Source organism: Rhinolophus sinicus, chromosome 13 (genome assembly GCF_057876585.1).
Source record: "Rhinolophus sinicus isolate RSI-liver-muscle chromosome 13, RSI-T2T, whole genome shotgun sequence".
In the NCBI taxonomy this organism is placed as follows: domain Eukaryota; kingdom Metazoa; phylum Chordata; class Mammalia; order Chiroptera; family Rhinolophidae; genus Rhinolophus; species Rhinolophus sinicus.
In genome coordinates, this window is record NC_142513.1 from 41,117,341 (window position 1) to 41,139,401 (window position 22,061).

The 22,061-nt window shown below is 38.7% G+C and overlaps 1 protein-coding gene and 1 long non-coding RNA gene across 10 annotated transcripts in view; one reads left to right on the forward strand and one right to left on the reverse strand.

Annotated features, from left to right (window-relative positions):
- RALGAPA2 (Ral GTPase activating protein catalytic subunit alpha 2) overlaps positions 1 to 22,061 on the reverse strand; it is a 332,861-nt gene that overhangs the window by 143,921 nt on the left and 166,879 nt on the right. For all 8 annotated transcript variants that reach the window (XM_019712539.3, XM_019712535.3, XM_019712536.3 and 5 more), the window contains one exon: positions 4,271 to 4,399. In XM_019712539.3, coding sequence (XP_019568098.3) covers positions 4,271 to 4,399 — 129 coding nt within the window. The remainder of the gene's footprint in view (positions 1 to 4,270; positions 4,400 to 22,061) is intronic.
- The window catches only part of LOC141568264 (uncharacterized), a 34,056-nt gene continuing 24,427 nt past the window's right edge, over positions 12,433 to 22,061 (forward strand). Inside the window, exon 1 of one of the 2 annotated variants that reach the window (XR_016018235.1) lies at positions 12,433 to 14,224. This is a non-coding gene — a long non-coding RNA (uncharacterized LOC141568264). The remainder of the gene's footprint in view (positions 14,225 to 22,061) is intronic. The other variant, XR_012491362.2, reaches the window with a different exon arrangement.

Consider the following 22,061-nt stretch of genomic DNA (forward strand, 5'->3'; position numbering starts at 1 on the left):
ACCTAGCACTTCAGGAGTTCTCTGTGCCATACAAGCATTTCCTCATGGAATGCCCTCAACAACCCAACGAAGAAGTGGATACTATTATCATTTCCATTTTACAGGTGAAAAAATTGAGGCTTAGAGAAATTAAGTAGTTTTTTCAAATGATAGACATGGTTTGAACTGCTGAGGCCATCTAACTCCTGGGTTTACTCTGGGCCTATACTGTTAAGCACTTGAGTATGAAATGAAAGAGAACTTCCCTCCCTCAGAGCAATGGCAGGGTGGTGGTGTGCGGTTGGGGAAAACAGACAAATAACACATATATAATTCAATGAAGCAAGTACTACAAGAGCCACTCACTGCCAATATCATGGGAGCCCAGTACATTCATTTTTTACCTAGCCTGGTTCTCACCAGCACACAGGTAAATGAAAGACAATATAAAACACAGAGAGAGATATTCTATGGGAACCAAGATGAGACAATGATTTTTTCTGCTCAGGGTGGTTAGGAAGCACTAAAACAAACTGTGGCTAAGAGTCACATAGTGGAGTGGGAGCCAGCCAGGCAGGTGGAGAGCAAGAGACTGAAGTGAGAAGGCAGAGGCACATTGCAGCAGTGGGAATGGAAAAGGCAAAGACATTCAGGGGACCCACTGAACTGTAAAAGGTCTCATGCACAGAGCCCAGAGAACATGCCAATGTGCATGCAGGTGCTGGGGCGGGGTCCTCCAGTGCAAGGAGTCTGAGAAAGGCATCAGGGCTACCTGGGAAGAGACCCACAGGCCACGCGGCACAGTTCTCATCTCATTCCATCTGAGGAGTGATACCATCAGATTCCTAACCCCAGCAGGAGTGTGATGCGAATGGATACTATCAGGGAGAGAATATCATGTAGTCACTGAAGTATAGCGTAGGCAAGAGTAATGACAGCTCTGAATGGACCAATGGCATCGGGGATGAAGACACTATATCTTTAATGTTTTATTTCATTTATAAATACAAAGATTTTAAATTCCTACAGCAAAATGTTAAGATTTGCCAAAGTCGGTCAGTGAGTACAGTTTCTTGTCACATGACCTCCAAAAAGCAAAACACAATGGTCACCATCTAGGCCTTACCTCACCTGACCCCTCACTGGCACTGGATGCAGTTGCTGTCATTTGGCCTCTGGGATACCTTTTTGGTTCCCAAGGAGATCTGACAGTGTCCATGCTGGAACTCCTCATTTCCTCAGGATCTAAACTCTGGGACTCTGAGCGCAGCTCTCTGCCTTCTTCTCTTAGATCTATACCCACAGGATATCCAGACCCATGGATTTAAATGCCTCCAACATGTTGCCTACTCCCCGACAAATCTCTCCAGCCCAGACTTCCTTCCTGAAGTCCAGATTTGTAGATCTGACTGCTTGTTTGGCATCTCCACTGGGGGGATGAGAGGGCATCTCATGCTGACAAGTTTCACCTTACCACAGAGTTCTGTAATTCTGTGTAACATTACTCTGCCTCCATCACTCTGTCCCTGTCCTCTTATCTGCTGTTTTTACTTTTCTTTATTTTTGTTAAGAAAATCTTTGAATGTAAAAGAACATTATATCCATATACCCAACACCTAGATTTAAGATTTTACCATATTACCTCATCTAACTCCCTTTCATTTTTCATTTCAAGATTTAAAATTCACTTAAAAGTTTCTACTTTCAACATTTTAAAGCAAATTCAAGACATTGTGTCATTCCACATCTGTGTTCTCCAGCACTCGTTTTGTACTTTTGTTGTTGTTGTTATTTTACCATCATGACTTCCTGTTGTGTTATATAGTCATTTAATGTTTGTATCTCCTGTGAAGGCAGGAGTTAGTCTTCATCACTTCTCTACCTCAATGGATGCCCAATAAATATTGCCTTGAAATAAGGGACGGCTGCTGTTGTCCTCACTTACTGATCATCTTTCAGGTTTCTGGTTCAGAATCACTTCTTCCATGAAGACTTTTCTAATGCATGTCTTCCCCTTCACCTTCCACCAAGCAGACTTAACTATTCCTGTATTGGTTCTCCCCTGGGTTTTGGATGTGATTCTACTGTAGTTGCTAGGAACTATTAATACTTAGTTTACAACTAAGTGCAACTATTAATACTTAGTTTACCCATCTGATTTCAAGGGTAGGGACCCTGTCAAACTTACCTAGGCCAGGTCCTGGCACATAGTAGGTCCACGGTAAATGTTTCTCAAACAGACTTGCTTTGTTAGCTCTCACTAACTGCTGCTCTTTCCACCAAACAGTCTTGGTTTAGATTTTGTTGATTCTTTTCCCTGAGCAGCCTTAACTACTGTGTAGTGTGTAAGCCTGACTTGCACTGTGGACTTACAGATGGAATGCTAGACTATCTGACAACCAAATGCAAAATATTCAATCTTTAAAATAAAGAGCTGTTGCACAGATTTATTCAAAGAATATAGTAAATCTAGCTAACATTTTTTGCCTAAGCACTGAGCCTATGGTGAGCCCCAAATTACACATAGAAAAATGAAGTCCATGGATTTAAGTATATTGTTCAAGGATAGATAACTTCCAGAGTCTAGAATGGAAAGAAATTATATGTAATATTCTATCTTTTTTGTACACCACAATTTATCTGTTCTGTTGTTGATGGACATTTGGGTTGGTTCTAGGTTTTGGCTATTACAAATAATGTTTGCTGAGCACAATCTTCTACCCATCTTCTGGTGACCTATGTATGCATTTCTCTCCCTCACTGACTCAGCAGGGCAGGTCTATAGAGGAGGGGTACCTCAAACTTGTAATTAACTGTATTAACTGAAAATTTTGACTGAGTAGGTGTGCCTCATACAAACACCTCTCACCAGTTCCCCTACAATTTTAAACCTCAAGTTTAAATGAAGAGAGTAATTCAAAGAGTTACTGTTCCTTTGTGTAATTCTTACATTCACAGTCTCATATTTTCTCTCTCAAAAAATGTTTTGGAAGGCTACTTTAATACCTCATCTAGCCAAAAGAGAAGTTTTCACAGAGAATAACCACCATGCATGATATTATCTCTAGAAACGGTGCCACCATTTTCACAGGAAACTCTCAGAGCAAGAAAAATTTCAATAAAGAAGTATGATTTTCCTTCCTATATCCTGTAAGTTTTTCGATGTTGATGTGAATGGCTAAAAATAAATTTGAAGGTTCTTTGAGAATGATTACCCTAAAATCTTTTTCAGAAATAATGAAGTATTTAAAGTTGTCATAGTTTTTACAAAAAAACAGTTGAACAAATTCAGCATTTTTCTTCCTTTTTCCTTCTTTCATCCTTCCCTTTTGTTGCTCTTTTCCCTTCCTTTTGCTTTTAAATTTATCCTTAAATGAAAAACTACATGAAAATACCACCACGAAATACCAGCTATACAAAGTATTAAAAAACAATTTAATTTAAAACCCACGGTTGGAGTTTGAATTTAACCTGCACAAAAGAAATCAGTAGAGTGAAAAAGTAACAATGTGTCAACAAAATTTAGGTAGCTAGATACTCCTACTGATTTCAATACAAGTCACTGGCCAGCAGTAAAGCTAATTTTATTTACACCATGGACGAGAAAAAAAAAAAAGAGTCTGAACAGGAACAGTTATACAGAGCACAAATGTGAGAAGCCCTTTAAATATAAACGTATAAGAGTATTGTCTCAAAAGGAATCAAGACACTGCCCTAATAGGAAGTAAATGTAGAGACTGCAAGTAAATTCTTTTTGTAGCCCGTAATGCCTATTTAGTCCACTTATTTCTAATTTTTTTCGTATAAGAATTTAGCACATTAATGAGAAAAATATATTCATTTTCTGGTTAAAATTTTAATGTTCTAATATTTTAAGAAAATATTTTCTACTAGACTTCTAATAATCAAGACAGTAATGAAAAAATGCCTTACTGATAATGTACACTTAAAATACTCTCTTTATTACGGATATCTGTATCTGTGCCACCATTTATTGGAAAATGCTAATAAGATTCTAAAAGACATGTCCTGCTTCTGACTGTGTAAATGTGCTGCAATATTAGTGAGGATCTGATTTCTCACATTCTGGCCTTTTGATGAAACGCCTTTCCAATACCAGTGTGTCATCTTATCCTATGATTTCACACATCAGCTGCCAGGGCACCTACCCGAGAGCCCAGTTTCACATCGCAGCAATGAGCCAGCACCTGTTAAGAGTGGAGAAATCTGAACCTTGTTAGTGACTGTGAAGCCTCCTGGGAGTTGGGAGACTGAGCATTGTCATACTCACCGCCAGCATGTCTGTACCGAGGACCCTGGCAGCAGCCGTGACAAAGTCCCCCACCAACATTGAAAAGCCAGGCAAACCCAGGGAGAAAAAGCGGGGTGGACAGTGCCTTATAATGGTGTTTAAGATATCCTAAAAGGGAAGAGAACACAATTGTAATTTTCAAGAACAAGATTCCAGAGGAATCAATTAGTCTATACATTACTACTATATGATAATCTAAGAGAACTCAGGTCACAGAAATTTCTCAGTTGGAATGGGGAACTGGGAGATGAGTTAGTCCAAGGCCAATTGTACCCATTTTACATGTTAAGAGAATGGAGACACTAAACTGTAAAATGACTTATCTAAAATCTTGATTGTGGCATCGGGACTAAACACTTCTTCCCTCTTCCACCTAAATGTGAGCTCCCTGGACACACTACAGGAGAGTTGAGGTAAATATACAAATAAATCTTCAAACATCTATCATTTTCCACATTCTTCAATTTTCAGAGGTTAATAAAACTGCTACATTAAAAAAAATTTCAAAGTAGGCAAAGAGATGGAAATTTTCACTCTTCCATTAATTCCAGGTGTCAAACAATTGGGAATGTATGGAGTGCCGTGGTAATACGACTGGTCATACTCTAAGGTTGGGTAGTCGGTGTGGCTCTGGGCATAGGTGTGATCATGAAGTACAAGTGCAAAGTGCAACAGTCCCCTTTTGCATAGTGTGCAGTATGAAGACCATCAACTGCCCACATACCTGGTGTTTCTGTGTCTGGTGGAACGGCCCGTTACTGGTGGGTAGCTGGCCCCTGCCCACCAGCTCTGTTCTGAGGCCATCACCCATTCTAGCCTGTGGCAGACTGGACCAGGACTCAATTACTAGACAGCATTCATGCCACCCATGGCCAGGCCACATCTGTGAGTGTATGTGTAAGGGAGATCAGTAAGAAAACCAAAAACTTCCTTTATGCAGTTTTAGGCCTCACACACTAATCAAGTATGCTGAAGTACTATAGTTATGTGACTTACATTATACAAACTATAGTCTCAAAATACAAGACACAAAATACAAAAACAATCTGGTTTCTTTTCTCAGATTTCAGTGTGGCTATTTCAAACATCCTTCAAAATAATCCCAACTTAATTTGGTTAAATTACGGCAAGTAGTAGCAACATGCTGAATTCTAACAAGTCCTTCACAATCAAAATAACATCATTTAACAACTTATCTTAAAATATAATTTTCATGTGTTCACAAAATCTTTTTTAAGACTTATTTTTTCCCCTTACAGTGGACTCATTTAGTTTCTACAAATTGCACTGTTTATATCCTTAAAATGACTGAACAATGCTTATTCTATTAGAACTTATATGATAAATAGTTCAGCAAGTACCAATTTAAAGTGTTAGCATTTCAGCAGACTTTTTCCTATACCAAAAATAAATACATAGATAGACAGATAAAAGGAAGGAAGGAAAGAAAAACCTGAACCACACTTCTTCCAAGTTAATGTTTAAACCTGCTTTAATCACATCCTTTGATACACTTTGGGGTCCATATCAGCCAAGGCAAACATTCTAAGGGGCTGAGCAGATGGATGCTGCAGTTTAGAAAGTGTGTGGTAAACTCATGCTCCAAAAGTGGAACAAAAGATCCACCTTTTTCATAATTAAGCCTCTGATTAATGCTCTGGGCTCCTCACCACACACCTGTAATTACTCACAGAGGTACGCATTGTGCTGGGCCTTGTCTCGGAATATCAGGCCTCAAGCTATCCCGCAGCAGATGGAAGCACATTTCTGTTGACATACGCTGCAATGAAAGGATTTGTGCAAACCTGGCTAGCAAGGTAGCAGAATGCCACGCATTTGAAGATTAATAATGCAAACAACCACAATGTTAACTTTGTTATATTTGTGTTAATTCCATCTGTTGAGATGAGGAACTAAGCCTTGAACCCTATAGATTTTTAAAATCTTTACCCATACTTAAATAAGCCATTTTCAGAAATGGAATTTAGAGTTTTAACTTTAAAAAAATGGGTTTTGGGAATTATGAACCAAACCCTTTAATAAGTTAAGGCCAGAATTTGTAAGTGAAATCCATTTTGCTTCATGAGATTCACAAGTGTAAAGGCAATGATCTGTAAATGGAGCATTTACAAAAAATTACTAAGTTGCCTACTAAAGACAGCAGAAATGCATGCAGCCACGGTTCTCCACCTCCTGGACCTTGGCCAGTCACTTCAACAGAACCTGTTTCTATGGGCAAGACGATTAGAAAGAGAGGGCAAAATAACAGATGGCTAGCCTACCCTACCCTGCCACCCACGAAAGACACCCCTAGGAGAAGTGGAGCCTGTGCTGCTGTGGCCAGTTAAAGATGGCACTGGAGCAGGGTTAATGTGGGGGTTAAAGAGGGAAATATGTGGCCAGTCAGCCATATTATGGCCATATGCCTGCTTATTTTGCCTATCCACACTGAGGTGGAACAACCCTAAGATTATATCTTTGTGATAACATTTTAAAGTTAGCAATAACTATGTGGTACTCAAAAGAGCAGGTGTATATTCCCAAGAGAGAGACATCCACAAAATGCTCCACTCATTTCTAGTAGAATCTTTCTTTCACTTTCCCCTTGATACATTAAGATCACAGCTGTAACTGGAATCTTTGGAAAAATTAAAATCTTGAGACTGAAACTTTCTTCACAGTCTCCAGGGCTTTACAGACAGCATAGAATGGCACTTCCCAAACGTCAATTATTCATGTACAACCTCACATTTTTTTGTCATGTCCACATCCAAAGTGAACATTACTTGTTTTTCAAAGTAACTTACTTTTTTGAACTTTAAGTTTATTCTGGAAAAACTAGCAACCTGTGTCATAAACAGAAAATAATCCTTAAAACAGTACAATAACTAAACCAAGACTACTCAATTTTTGCTAACTGTCACTGTCTGATGGAGGCTCTCCTTGTTGAAAAGGGTGGTTTGCAGCCTAGTGTGGTGTGAGAGAAGTTCTGTACCTGCTCCAGTCTGCCTACCCAAAGGGTCTGGAAAGGGGCCAAGGACTGGGCCCTTTCCTACCATGCGACTTGATGCTATTCAGTGCTACCTCCATTGTGACCACCAGTGAACAACTCCTCTCTAGAAGGGGGACCACGAGGCCTGGGTTCAAGGCCCAGTGTCTGTGATTGTGGGCAGATCATGTCATGTGTAGAGCTTCACATTTCTCTTCCATAAAATGGGATGATTTGAACCTTTACAGAGCTGTATCTAATGGGATGGTAGATGTGAATACATGCCTCTGTAAACTGGAAAGGACCTTACAGAAGTAAACAGTGACAAGAAAGAAATATTCCCCCCCCCCCCCCAAACTGGAAGGACTATGAAAGATTTCCCTTTCTAGAATTTACTTTGGAGAATTCAGTGAACTACTTACTGTTTTGCTGATATTCAGAAAGAACATTTTAAAACATTTCAAAGATGGCACAAATACGTCTCTTAGATTACATTAACCCAGAAATTAAACACTCTAGAAATTAACGCTTTCAAATAACATCCTTAGCAAAGCTTTACAACAATTAGCCATAGTGTATAAGCAAAATAAAAAAGGGAAAATGATCCTTTTAAATTTTCTACATTCTAAGGAGTTCTAGAATTTACCCCAAACAAGTGAGTCTGGTAGCAAAAATCAGTTTCTTTTTCACACTCTAAACATACTAAAAACAATAAGCTAAACAATAAGCTCAATAAAAAATGGACTCTAAAATAGGAATTGTTTATTCTTGAAAACTGATCACTTTCAAACAGACAAAACGTTTTCACAAGCTTTTGTTCAAAGGCAATAAAATTAATTCTTCAACATGCTATAATATAGTGAACAGATCACAAGACTAGTATTTTTCTCATTTTTCGTTAAAAGTCCACATGTATGCTACATCCTGAGTGTGATAACCAGATTATAAAATGATAATTTTGAATTTGCAGCTTATCGAAAGATTCAGGTTTATGAGAAAGTAACTGGTGAGAACATCTGTCTCTTATCACTGATCTTACAAAAAATCAGGTAATTCAAATAGAGGCGTGTTGTTTCCTCTCCTTCAAAGCACAGTTCTATAAACACAAACCACATTCAGCTTGGTAAATGAATCGCTTTAATTGAATGCTATGTACACAGTAACTGGAAAAACCATAAGTGATAAGAAAAACATATGGTGATGGCAACAGAAATTGGTTTATTCGTTTTGCATAGTGTTGTTTCTTTAGTTCTCTTATAATTGACCTTTAGAACGATAAATGTGTAAAATAAGTTTGTTTATTATGGTTCCAAACCTTCCAACAATTACACAAAATGAAAATTTAAAAGGAAGGATTCATTCTGGAAGCATTTCTATTGTTTACATAATTGCACAGCTATAATTTAGTGCTCATGTTGTTATGGAAAATAAAAAAGGGCCATTATAAGCCATTTCAATTCAAAATATTGCACAGTGGTGTCAAAAATGAGGGAAAAATGTTCACTTTAAAGCAGTTTAAAATGGATTAACCCTGAAAACAAAAAATATTTCAATATAGTATTCTGTGAAATACAAATGTGCAAGAAGTAGCCCTCCTTCAATTGGAATTAGAAATGTTGCAACTGTACTTTCACACCAATTACACATATATTATTCACTTAATATTTGCTCATGGCCCAGCAGATGATGGTTGTAACACAATAGCCAGCCATCTGTCTCCCTCCTTTCCTTAGCGGACTCACGCCTGCTCCTTAGGAGCAAACAGATCTGGTTATTCCACCTAAAATCACTCAGACTTTCCTGGAAGCCAAATGGAATTGTTAAGAAATAAAATCTACTATGCAAAATCACTGAATTCCTCCTTTAACTTTTTAGTTTAAGAAAACTAAAATGCTACACAATTAATTTTGTTATTTTTTAAGGAAGATACCTGTCTTTTATCTAGAAAATTCTATAGGAAGCTCTTTTGTTTGGTAAAATGGGGAATATTGGATCCGGTTATCCCACTAACCTGCTTAATAAAAAGGTACACTCATTCCACATCCAAGTGGAATTACAAATTATCAAAAAATTTGAATACAAAGGGATACTTTTAGCACTAAACCTGGATATAATTTAAGCTTTAACAATAAAAAAGGCAGTCAAAATCCTGCAGTATCTCGAGGATATATTTCTAAGTATCAATTATATGGGCGAAGCTCAGAAATGCCAAGTGACAAAAAGGTTCTAGTTATCAAAAGAACACATCTGAAGTCCCAAGGTCAGGTTTTCTCCTTCTGCTAGTGGGTCTCTGCTCCTTCATCACGCACACAAAGACATCCTTTCCATACCACAAGAGGCTACCTGGCCTCTTCATGCTCTACACTGATTCAGGTAGCAGTTTTTGTTGACAAAAATAAAGCCTTTAGGGCCTCCGGATGGCTCAGTTGGTTAGAGCACGAGCTCTGAACAACAGGGTTGCTTGTTCGATTCCCACATGGGCCAGTGAGCTGTGTCCTCCACAACTAGATTGAAGACAACGAGCTGCCACTGAGCTTCCGAAGGGGTGGCCTGATGGCTCAGTTAGTTAGAGCACGAGCTCTCAACAGCAAGGTTGCCGGATCAATTCCCCCATGGGATGGTGGGCTGCACCCCCTGCAACTAAAGATTGAAAACAGCGACTGGACTTGGAGCTGAGCTGAGCCCTCCACAACTAAATTGAAGGACACCGACTTGGAGCCAATAGGCCTTGGAGAAACAGACTGTTCCCCAATATTCCCCAATTAAAAAGAATTTAAGTAAAATAAAGCTTTTATGATATGGCCTTTGGACAAAGCACAGCAGATCATGTCACGAGCATTAAACTTATAGAAAAGTCACTGGAAATAAAAATATAGCAGGATAAAGCTAAAAAATTACACTCAAGATCCAAGCCAAGGAATATATGGCATGTCCTATCCATTATCTGCTAACATGGCCAAGTATTGTATAATCTATTTGGAGACAAAAACAGAGATTTTTATAAGTGCTGGACAAATGTGACTTCTCTGGGTATAACTATGTTATCAAAGCCAGGAGAAAGATGACAAGTTAAAGTAATTGGTTCTGTGGCTGGAGAAACAAAATCACTTGGTACTTCTCACCACAAGAAAATACTATGGAATTGTAACAGCTATATACAATGTCAGAGGGGTAGTAGATTGGGGGAGGGGGGTTATCACTTTGTGAGGGGTATAAATGTCTAACTATCACATTGTTTTATAAACCTGAAACTAAAAAAAGCAAAACAAAAAAGCCATGGAGAAGACCCTGACAGCAGCATGCAAAGGGGAAGGGAGTGACCAGCATGAAACAAACTTCTCATGGCTACAGAAGCTGCTTTGACCATTTGCATGCCATCAGGATTTCAGAGGTAAAACCGTGAGGCAGAGAAAGTCTTTGTAACCCTCAAGCCCTAAAGGAGAGCCTTGAATATTTTTTATGGTTGTTTTATAATTAACCCCTCATCTGTGAAGAAAGGCTCGGCTAGTCTTTATACTGATGAAGACTGTCTGCTTCAGGAAAAAGGGGAGATTGATTAATGGATTTAAAGAAAACTACATGGATTTTATTTTATGCTGGAGTTGATATGTCACCAGCTTAACTGCTTTTTTCTTGTAAGAGCTTTATTGAGATATAATTTATATATGATAAAATTCACCCATTAAAAGTGTACAACTCAGTAGTTTTTAGTATATTCCGAGAATTGTGCATTATCACCACTATTTAATTACATTACCCCAAATTGAAACCCTCTACCCATTAGCAGTCATTCTCCATTCCCCCTCCACCAGGCAACCTAATCTACTTTATCTCTGTGCCTATCCGGGACATTTCAGAATATGGGTCAGATAACATGCGGCATTTTAAAAAATCTGGCTTCTTTCACTTAGTATGTTTTCAAGGTTCATCCATGTTGCAGCATGTGGCGATACTTTATTCCGTTTTATGATCAAATAAAATTCCATTGTATGGATAGACCATATTTGGTTTACCCTTTCATCAACATTTGGGTTGTTTCCACCTTTTGATGACTGTGAATACTGTACAAGTTTTTGTTTGAATACCTGTTATCAGGAGTGAAATTGCTGGTTGTGGGGACAGAGTTCCAGAGAGCAGTTTCCAGGCTCTTGGCCTCGCGTGGCGAGGTGCTGGCTCGGGTAGTGAATGACCATCAACTGTGATTGGTTGGCCATCAGCTGTAACCGGTTAGCCAATTGGCTACTGATGTAACTCCGGGGCTGCGGTGACTGGTTGGTTGGTTGGCAGGCAGAGAAGTGATTGGCGGACTGTGGATAGTGTGGCTACTACTGCATGTGTCTCGCCCATCCGCCAGAGAGAATATAGTGGTATGACTCCCCTACCTATGGCTCCGTGGGTGTTCCTTTTTGGCCTAGCCATATCCTGCCTTCTTATGTGGGGAGCAGGACCAGAGGCCCCACAGGCCACCCCGCACGACAAATGGCGCAGCGAGCAGGGTCTCCTGCACGACACTGGTTAATATGCTATTTTATGTTTAACTTTTGAGGAACTGACAAACTTTCTGTAGCAGCTGTACCATTTTACATTCTTACCAGTAATGTATGAGGGCCCAATTTTTCCACCTCCTCTTTTGTTATTTTCCATCATTTAAAAAAAATTATTACAGCCAACCAAATGATTGTAAAATGGTATCTCACTGTGGCTTTGATTTGCATTTCCCTGGTGTGACTAATGATGTGAACATCTTTCCATGTGCTTACAGCCATTATTGTATCTTCTTCGGAGAAAATGTCTAAGTCCTTTGGAGTCTAAGTCCTTCACCCATTTTTAAATTGGGAAGTTTATCTTTCCGTTGTTGAGTTGCAAAACTTCTTTATACATTCTTTGCCCTAGACCTTTATCAGATATGATTCACAAACATTTTCTACCATTTTGTAGGCTGTCTTTTCATTTGCTATTGATAGTGTCCTTTGATGCATAAAATATTTTAATTTTGATGAAGTAAAATTTATCCACCTTTTTTTCTTTTGTTGCTTGTGCTTTGGGTGTCATATCTAAGAATCCATTGCAAAATCCAAGATCACAACAATTTACTCCTATCTTTTTTCCTGAGCTTTATAGTTTTAGCTCTACATTTAGGTCTTGGATCCATTTTGAGTTAATTTTTGTACATGGTATGAGGTAGGAGTCCAACTTCATCCTTTTGCATGTGGATATCCAGTTGTTCCAGCACCATTCATTAAAGAGACTATTCTTTTCCCACTGAATGTCTTGGCACCCCTGTTGAAAATCAGTTGACCATAGATATATGGGGTTTATTTCTGGACTTCATTGATCTGTATGGCTAACCTTTCACCAGTACCACACTGTTCTGATTACTGTAACTTTGGAGTAAGTATTGAAATAGGGGGAACTGTGAGTCCTCTAACTTTGTTCTTCTTTTTCAAGATTGTGTTGGCTTTTCAAGGTCCCCTGAAACTGAATATGAATTTTAGGATCATTTTCTTCCATTTCTGCAAGAAAGGCCATTCATTGGGATTTTGATAGAGGTTGTGTTGAATCTGTAGATCTATTTGGGGGCTATTGCCCTCTTAACAATATTGAGTATTCTAATCCAAGAAAATAAATATATTCCCATTTATTTAGGTGCTCTTTAATTTTTTATAGCAATGTTTGTAGTTTTCAGTGTATATAAGGTCTGACAATTAAATTTGGGAACTTGCCACCGTGTGCTAACATTGACAGCACTGTACAAACAGCTCGATAAGGTTTCATAACCTTGGTATATCAATGTCTCACAGCTGTGTTCCTGTCAACATGTGGCGTGTCTTGCTGAGTGGTGTTCATTATGTGTTTTTGTGTGCTGTCTCGAGAATGTCTGAGCTTGAATAAGAGCAGCGAATAAAGCTTAAATTTCTTGTTACACTTGGCAAGAGTGGAAGTGAAATCAGGGACATGTTAGTCCAAGATTATGGAGATAATGCCATGAAGAAAACGGCAGTGTACAAATGGATTAAACGTTTTTCTGAGGGGAGAGAACACGTCACTCATGAAGAGAGCTCAGGGAGGCCAGTAACAAGCAGAACTGACAAAAACATTGCAAAAATTTGTCAAATTGTGCGTCAAAATCATCAGCTGACTATGAGAAGCACAGCAGACAAGTAAACATCGATAGAGAAACAGGAAAATCTTAACTGATATTTCTTGGCATGAAAAAGGCGTGTGCAAAAATGGTCCCAAAGCAGCTCACCAGGATGAACAAAAGCACCGGAGAGTCGAAGTTTGCCAAGACCTTTTGGAGAGGCAAGACGATGTTTTGGGCCATGTTATCACTGGTGATGAAACTTGGCTGTACCAATAGGACCCTGAGACAAAGTGTCAAAGCGCACAATGGAAGTCAACCAATTCTCCACGACCAAAAAAGTTCTGTCAGTCCAACATCAAGAGTCAAAATGATGTTGCTAACCTTTTTTGATATCAGAGGGATTATTCGTTATGAATTTGTACCAATTGGACAAACAGTTAACCAAGATTACTATTTGGAAATGCTGGAAAGGCTGCACGAAAAAGTTGGATGAAAATGACCTGAACTTTCTGCCAGCAATTCATGGCTCTTGCATCATGACAATGCACCAGCTCACATGGCACTGTCTGTGAGGGAGTGTTTTGCTAGTAAACAAAGAACTGTATTGGATGACCCTCTCCCTACTCACCTGATCTGAACCCCAATGACTTCTTTCTTTATCTAAAGATAAGGGAAATATCAAAAGGAAGACATTTTGATGACATTCAGGACTTCAACGGTATTGCGACGACAGCTCTGATGGCTATTGCAGAAAAAGAGTTTCAAAATTGTTTTGAAGGGTAGACTAGGTGCTGGCATCAGTGCATAGCTGCCCAAGGGGAGTACTTCAAAGATGACCATGGTGATATTCAGCAGCGAGGTATGTAGCACTTTTTCTAGGATGAGTTCGAGAATTTAACTGTCAGTCCTTGTACATCTTACAGTTCTTTGGCTACAGGTATTCCTAAAATGTTGTCCTTTTTGATGCTACTGTAAATGGAACTGTTTTCCTAATTTCACTTTCAAATTGTTCATTGTGTTGGACAGAATATAGCTGATTTCTGTATATAGATCCTTTAACCTTGCTGAATTCATTTGTTCATTCTATTAGTTTGTCTGTATGTGTATTCCTTAGGATTTTCTATATACAAGATCATATCATCTGTGAATATGGATAGCTTTTCTTTTTTTCTTTCTAGTCTGGATGGCTTTAATGTTATTTTCTTATCTAACTGCCCTGGTTAGAATCTCGTTACACCACTGAATAGAAGCAGTGAGAACGGACATCCTTGTGTTGTTCCTGATCTTAGGGAGAACACAGTAGTTTAAAAGGAAAATGCCTATTGTTTCTTTGGTGGGAAGAAAGCCAGAGCCTATGATGTGGCTCCAAACCCAGAGCAATCTTTTCTCAAAATATTTTTGGAAATTAGTAAATTTGTGTGAGGATGCTCAGGGTACTCAGAGTTCAGAAACTCTTGAGAAAGAATTTACCCTTTGTCACATAAATCAAGTCATTCCCTCACTCCCAAGTCCTCAGCAATGCAAACACAATATAAAGCCTCCTTTGCTCTGACCAACACAACACCCTGCTTGAAGCACACGGATCATAAGGGGCAGTTTTTATATGTGCTTCTTATAATGGGCACTTCACAGCTCACTGCGGGAGAACGACAGGGAGATGGCAAACCCATCAGGAAATTCTGGCACATTTATGATTCCATAAGATGAGGAAAAATGTTGCAGGGTCATAAAAAGAAGTGACTTACCAGCTGTACCAATCGTGCCTTGAAGATGTCATGGCCTGTGTATGTAATGACTGTCTTAGTCATGACCCAGATAAGCTTCAAATCCACCGCGTTACAGTTTGCACCACAGGCTGGCTTAATGAGGCTGATGCACATGCTCCACAGCAGTTATTAACTCCTCACAATGAGACTTTAGTAAATGAGAGTGTCAACAAATGGCTGCTGGGAAGTGATGACAGTGGGAGCATCAAGGCTGCATCAGATTCACGTGCGCATATTTGTAAAGCGCTCTCAGAATGCTGGACATCGATGCAGCACTTTGAAAGAGGAACAAAGCTGATGGCCAAAGCTGAGGGACACATCTACCCAGAATGGTATTTGTACATCCCAAGAATTTACTAGGGGCTGGGAACAGGGTGGGTAAGAATGGGATAGGAGGATACTAAAACCTGCTTTTTCTGAGGCAATCAGCTGCTTGTTTCAGACAAGTCTAAACTGAATCAAGTCTCCACTCTCTTTTTTACCCCACTCCTCTACAACCTTTACAAAGTTCTGGAGCAGAATAAAAGCAGAGTCACTGCTATCACAGATAACAGGATGGGTAGAAATGCACTTATGGTGTGTAATCATGTAAGCAATACCATTAAGAAAGGAATTGCCACAATGATTGAAATACACACACGTAATTAATACAGGTATGAAAGAGACAGGCGGCTATCCTGTTTCCAAGTTTACTGTTCATCCTGTCTTAGGAATGCATCAGTTAGAAATATATTCTTCTTAGAATATGAAAAAGAAATTCTTGGATAAAACCACAGGCTTAACACACTCAGGTTTAATCAACACCACCAGTGATGTCCAATACAATAATCATCTCACTCTCATGCTGGAATACGGATGAGGCTCTGGCTACCTACTGTTTTACCTCAAAATGAAACAGGAATTTAGTAGGGAAAACACATCTTTACTGAATTTGGATACAGGGGTATTTAATTTGTTCCTTTGGAACCATGAAAACTTTGAGAGGAAACAGCTAAGAGATCATCATCCAATCTTTTCATTTTACAGATACGGAGCAGGAGATCAATCAAAGCCAAAAATTGCCCTAAGTTTAGGACACAAGCCCAAGCATGCTCTTCCTCTTTATAAGAAGAGAAAAATGTTAACACAGAGTCAATAAAGCATCATTTGACATTCATGAATGACCAGTCTCACATATGAAGCACAGCACCATTTTGAGGATGTTACCTACCTCTGAAATGCAAATTATTCTTTCATCTAATTCACTTTGCCTAAAAAGCATTTTTAAATGAAAATAATACTTTTTTAAAGCTATACTTTCAAGTAAAGTATATTTTTCAAGCAAATGACTGTTAGGACTTAAAGATGTGCTTCCAAAATATCTATGTAACTCTTATTCTCACAGAAATATTATCATATGAGGAACTGGTTCATAAAATGTTATCTTCAAAACTAAAATATGCTTCCCACCAAAGTATTCTTCTCAGGAAACTGTTAGAAAGAAACTGTGTGTGTGTGTGTGTGTGTGTGTGTGTGTGTGCATGCGTGCATGTGCCATGTGCAGGCATGGGTGTGGGGAGGCAGTGATTAGAAATATTCTATGGAAAAACATCAAGAAATTTACCAGGATTGCAACAAGAAATCAAGATTCCTATTTTTCCCTCAAAGTGATCACTAGCGAACCCACACCAGCTGTGGCTTCTGTGCTTTCACCTGCAGACTCAACTCTCCTTGAAAGATTTAGGGCTTCTGATGCTGCTAAGACTAGCATCCACTGCATTTAAAAATGTTTCCTTCTCACTTGATGAAACTGGGAAACGTGGTTCTCAGGTTTGGATGAGAGTGAGCCTGCTTGGCACAGAGCTTGGCTGGGCTGTTACCCAGCCCATGACAAGAAAGAAGTTAAACTGTTTTTGTTGAAGCTTCTCATATCTCCTGAGGGCTCTGAAACCAGAAAAGAAATGAAATTTGGAATATGATTGTTATCCATTCTTTTCATTCTAGGCTAATACAAATGTATGGTCTCTAGTGAAATTATCCACCCGCACATAGAAGCAAGGTTGAAGTTTTCAACATTTTTCTGTATTTAAAAAAATAAGAAAGAGGGTATCAGGTGGTCATTCAATTCTGGGAGTGTACAGACCATCCTGCCAATGTAGGATGGAGGTCTGGATGAGTTATGTAGAGCAGTCCCAACCGGTGCCATTTTTAATTTCTTCTTGGGCAACAGAATTACAACTACTCCTTTTTTTGTAATTTAAGTTGTAGTTGGACAAAGAGCTCCGAAGACTAGCAAAAATTTGAGAGAAAAAAATCCCAAAGGGAGCCAGCTCTGTCAACTTTATTCAGGCCAGAACCACTAACAAAGTAGCAGTATTGAAAAACCTGAGACATCACCTGGTCTGCCCATCCTATGATGGAAGCCTGTTACATGCCAATCCTACCAGAGCAAGAAGGAAGGAGGTAAAGGTATGCCTACATAATTAATTGACCTCTAAAGAGTTGACAAATGGCTCACTGCTTCAAATTCTAGGACTACCTACCGTATCTAACATTTTGTTTTTTCATTTATACATAATAAAATTCATTTGGGGGGGGGGCTAAAAAAATAGTTTCTTTTTCCTTAAACAAAGTCACTTTCAGGCAGTTGTTGGAGGGAATGAGGCAGTAGGAAAAAGAGGGATTTGGAGATAAGATTCCTAAAAGACACCACTAATTTGCTATTTAACCTTGGGCATATACTTTGTCTCCTGAGCGAGCAATTTCACATCTGTAAAATGGGAATGGAAATGAAACCAACGCCAAAGTGCTCTTACAAAGGGCAAAGAAGACATCTGAAAGCAGTTTGTAAATTCTAGAGCCTCATACATCATTGATTGTATTAAATTACACCATCATTTTTAATCATGATATCACTAAAATATTAATTTTCAAGGATCAACTGAAAATTAAGACTTGAAATAAATGTAAAATCTACTCATTAAAAAAGAATGTGAAATGAAAGCCAAGTCATTCTGATAATTCCATACAAAAACATTCAACAATAAGCTGACAAATTTCTCAAGTGCTGACTTGGTTGAAGGTACCATGTCAGCTGCTGGGAGGATTTTGAGGCGGAATAAAGCATGGTCCCTGACTTCCAGCAATGACCTCTTAGGGGTAAAGAACAGCTATGCAGTGAGGCCAGGCCAAGAGCATAGGGCTCCTGCAGTGGGACAGGCAGTATTCCATGGGGACCCAGGGAAGAAAAGCAAATAGGTGACACAAAGGCACTGGGTCTTGACAAAAGGACCATGCTGAACATGGTCAAAGGAAGCCTCTAGTATAGAAAAAAAAAGGTATGTCTTTTATTTTAACGTCTTATTACTAAAAGGTTCTCTTTTGCTAAAATTTCTCTAGCCCATGAATACCTACCAAAGAATATTTTTCTATTGAAGAACAAAAGAAAAACTGTTGTTTATTGTTTCTATAGAAAACAATGTTGTCTCTAAAAATGTGTTCCAGTAAATAGCATTAATAGCTGAACAATCTGCAATTAGCATACTATCACTTACTGTTATGTATTAAAAAGAAATCAACAGACAAAAAGAGATTATTTCCCACAAGAAGAGCACTTTCTCACAGAAACAAAACTTGCAATTTAAAATACTTTGCCTGACGTTATTTCCTTGTACCCAAACCTATCCTTTATGGAGTATAAACCACAATCATGATTTAAAATCTCTTATATTCAAAATCACTCCTTTCCAAATGGGAGCTAAAAAATCCCCTCCCCAAGTACAATGCAGTACTTGAAATATCACTGGATGTCATCTCTCTATCTCTCAGCTCTTCTCTGCCTAAAAAAAAAAATAACTCTAAAAACCTTCATAGAATTCTAAATGGAAAAAGATAACCTTGCAGGTCAACAAATGATATTTCACACAACGGGGAATCCTCTCTGCAGTGACCACACCAGAACCTACTGAAGGCTTAACTGTCCTCACCTTTCCAAGGCCCACAAAGAGAGCCACAATGACACTATTTCACGAAACAAGAAGCTCAAGTCAGAAAAGGCTTTGTGATCACTGACTGACAGATGCAGCGACTTAAGTGCAAGGCCAGGGCTAAAGCTCTAAAGTAGATGTCCCTTTTCCTCAGGGAGTCCATGAGACAGCCAAGCCAGATAGCCTTGGAGAGATACTTTAAAGACTGAGAGGCTTACAAACCTCAAATCAATTATCTACCATATCTCAACAGGATACTCGGTTAGAAAGTTGTCTCTGGTGGTGAGCGGGAGTCATCTGTCAGTCCCTGCTCTGGAAGTAAGACAGCCTGATCCCTCCCTCCCCATAGGCATAGTTCGAGACATTTGAAGAAGGCAATTATCTGTGCCCATGTGCCAACTCTTCACCATGCAAGCTGTTTTCTGGCCATTCTTCTTCCTCTCAGCTACTTGGGCAGCATGCATGAGGGGAGTAGAACCACCCTAAACCCCTTCCTGCCTCCATTCACGCTTGCAGTGCCTCAGACTTTGTGGTACAGGCTGTAATACTTATTCAGATAAGGCTTCCGGAAATAAATCTCAGCCATTTTTCATGCTGACTCTGAATTAATCATATCACTCCATGTTTTACTTCTTAAACTAGTTTTCAAAACATAAATGCAGAATTTTAAAAGTTGAACCATATGAAACTGCACCCTTTTTCTGAAAAAATAGTTCAATACTGGCAATTTTCATACAGTTCAACCAAAAACATTTGCCTCTCTTACTTTAATCTCCTTGGTTAAATTTTTGTATGATTTAATTTCCTTGGTTAAATTGAGAGAGCTAGTCTTTCATACTTGTTTTGATCACTGAGTTTATCATTTGATTCATATTGCCTGCCTCTTCTCCGTGTCATCTGCACAGTACTCTTAAAACAGGGTTTCCCAACCTCAGCACTATTGACACTTTTGATTATAAATTCTTTATCGTAGGAAGTTTAATGACATCCCTGGCTTCTACCCACTAGATGCCAGAGCCCTCCACTCCTCACTTGTGACAACCAAAATGTCCTCAGACATTGCCCAATGTCCCCAGAGGAAGGGAGGTAGCAAAATACCCCTGCATCCCAGGAATCACTGTTCTAGGGTAATGAATGTTGACTAGCTTACCACATACAAAGTTCATGACTGCTTTGAAGTTGATAGTTGGAACCAGAGTCTCAACCAGATGGTTCATTCCACTCATCTACTTTGGTCACCCATTCTTCCCCATGAGGTGATGTGGTTCTAAGGTCTTCCTTTTTTTCTTTAAATTTTCTATCAATCAACACATTTATAGAGTGCCTGCTCTGCCTGTGAAAAGACAAGATACACTCCAGAGAGTCCACTAAGGAAGATTCTGGAGATCTGGGCCTTGAAAGATGCCACCATGCAGTCTCCTTCCAGAGAGAGACCTCAGGGCAAAAGAACATTTTTCTTTACTGAAAAATGTAGGCCAGCATATACACCATATCATATGGTAACAGTTTAGTAAGAACAAAATCTTTCAGTTGTCTACATACATTCAGTTGCTATTATATTGCAGTTTAATGCTTTATTTCATGAAGCATGTATTTATTAAACACTTATAGCTAATATACATACTTCTATTCTTCACTGATAGCATTTACTTAAAGAAGGAAAAGTCTTTCTTTACACCTTTAACTCCAAAAAGGGAAATCAAACAAAATTCTACTTTCTGGTCTCTCAGGTAGTCTTCTTCCTGTCTGGATCAGCCTCCCATGCCATCATCTTACCTTTTAAAGCTATGAAACAAGTTCACTGCACATGTGTTTAACCTCGTAACCAAACCTCCACCATCTGTTCCTTCTACGTATTTCTACTCTCCTTATTTAGGTGTAAGTGGGTTCAGTCAGTAGCTTAGTGAAAATAATTATTGGTTTTACAGCTGTAAAAGAAAAAAAAAAACTTTCCAGTTTTTTATTTTGGTATAGTCTATCTTAAGTTTCACAGCCAGTGATGGCTGAACAGTTATAATAATTTTTTTTGATAAAACTTTGACTAACCTATGGTTTGTACATTCTCATTAAACCTTATAGGAAACCCTTAGAAACCACTGGACATTACTTGATGGTATAATATTAACTATATGATAGACTCTACATTTCATCACTGAATTTATACAATAAGCACATAATAAGAATTATCATTAACTTAACGATACATGTCAGGAGAGGCTCGACATAATCTACCTATCCTTGCAAATACTATTCTTTCATCAAACCTAAGTCAAACTTGACAGTTTTTATTGCTCCAGTTAACCTTTATACTCAATAAAATCCCATTAATTTAAATAAATTAAAGCTAATAAAAATTGTATTTTTAGGAAAACAAATTTGTTTTTTAGTGTCAAATTACTTTCAAAAAACAAACAGTAACTTAAGCAGCTAACAAAAACATAAAATTAACAGAGATCTTTAGAAGTTCTCCGGTTTAACAACTATAAATAAATTTATAGTTTGCACATCAACGTTTGAACTCCAATAGGGTTAGAAAGTATGTTCTCTTAAGTGGAGAGAAAATGTATCTGGAAATCTTTCCCATACATTTCTACTTCTTAACAGGCAAGAATTCTTTGAGGACACTCCTCTATACACTGTTTGTCTGCCTTTTTGCTAAGATGTACACAGTGCTGAGAGGGGTCACATCCTACCCCCCCCCCCTTTTTCTGAATTCATCTTCTTGCCTTTCTGAGTTGACTTTTGCTTTGAGAGATAATGGGAATAGTGCCAAGAGGCTCTACTTTTTGAGGGCACTTACCACTCAGCACTGTATATTTTACTTGTCCAAAGTATCTCTCTTTCTCTGACACACACACACACACACACACACGCACACACACACACACACACACACACACACGCACACACACACACACTCACACACACCCCATCTGTGTCTCAATCCTTGTGAAGTCCTCCTTAC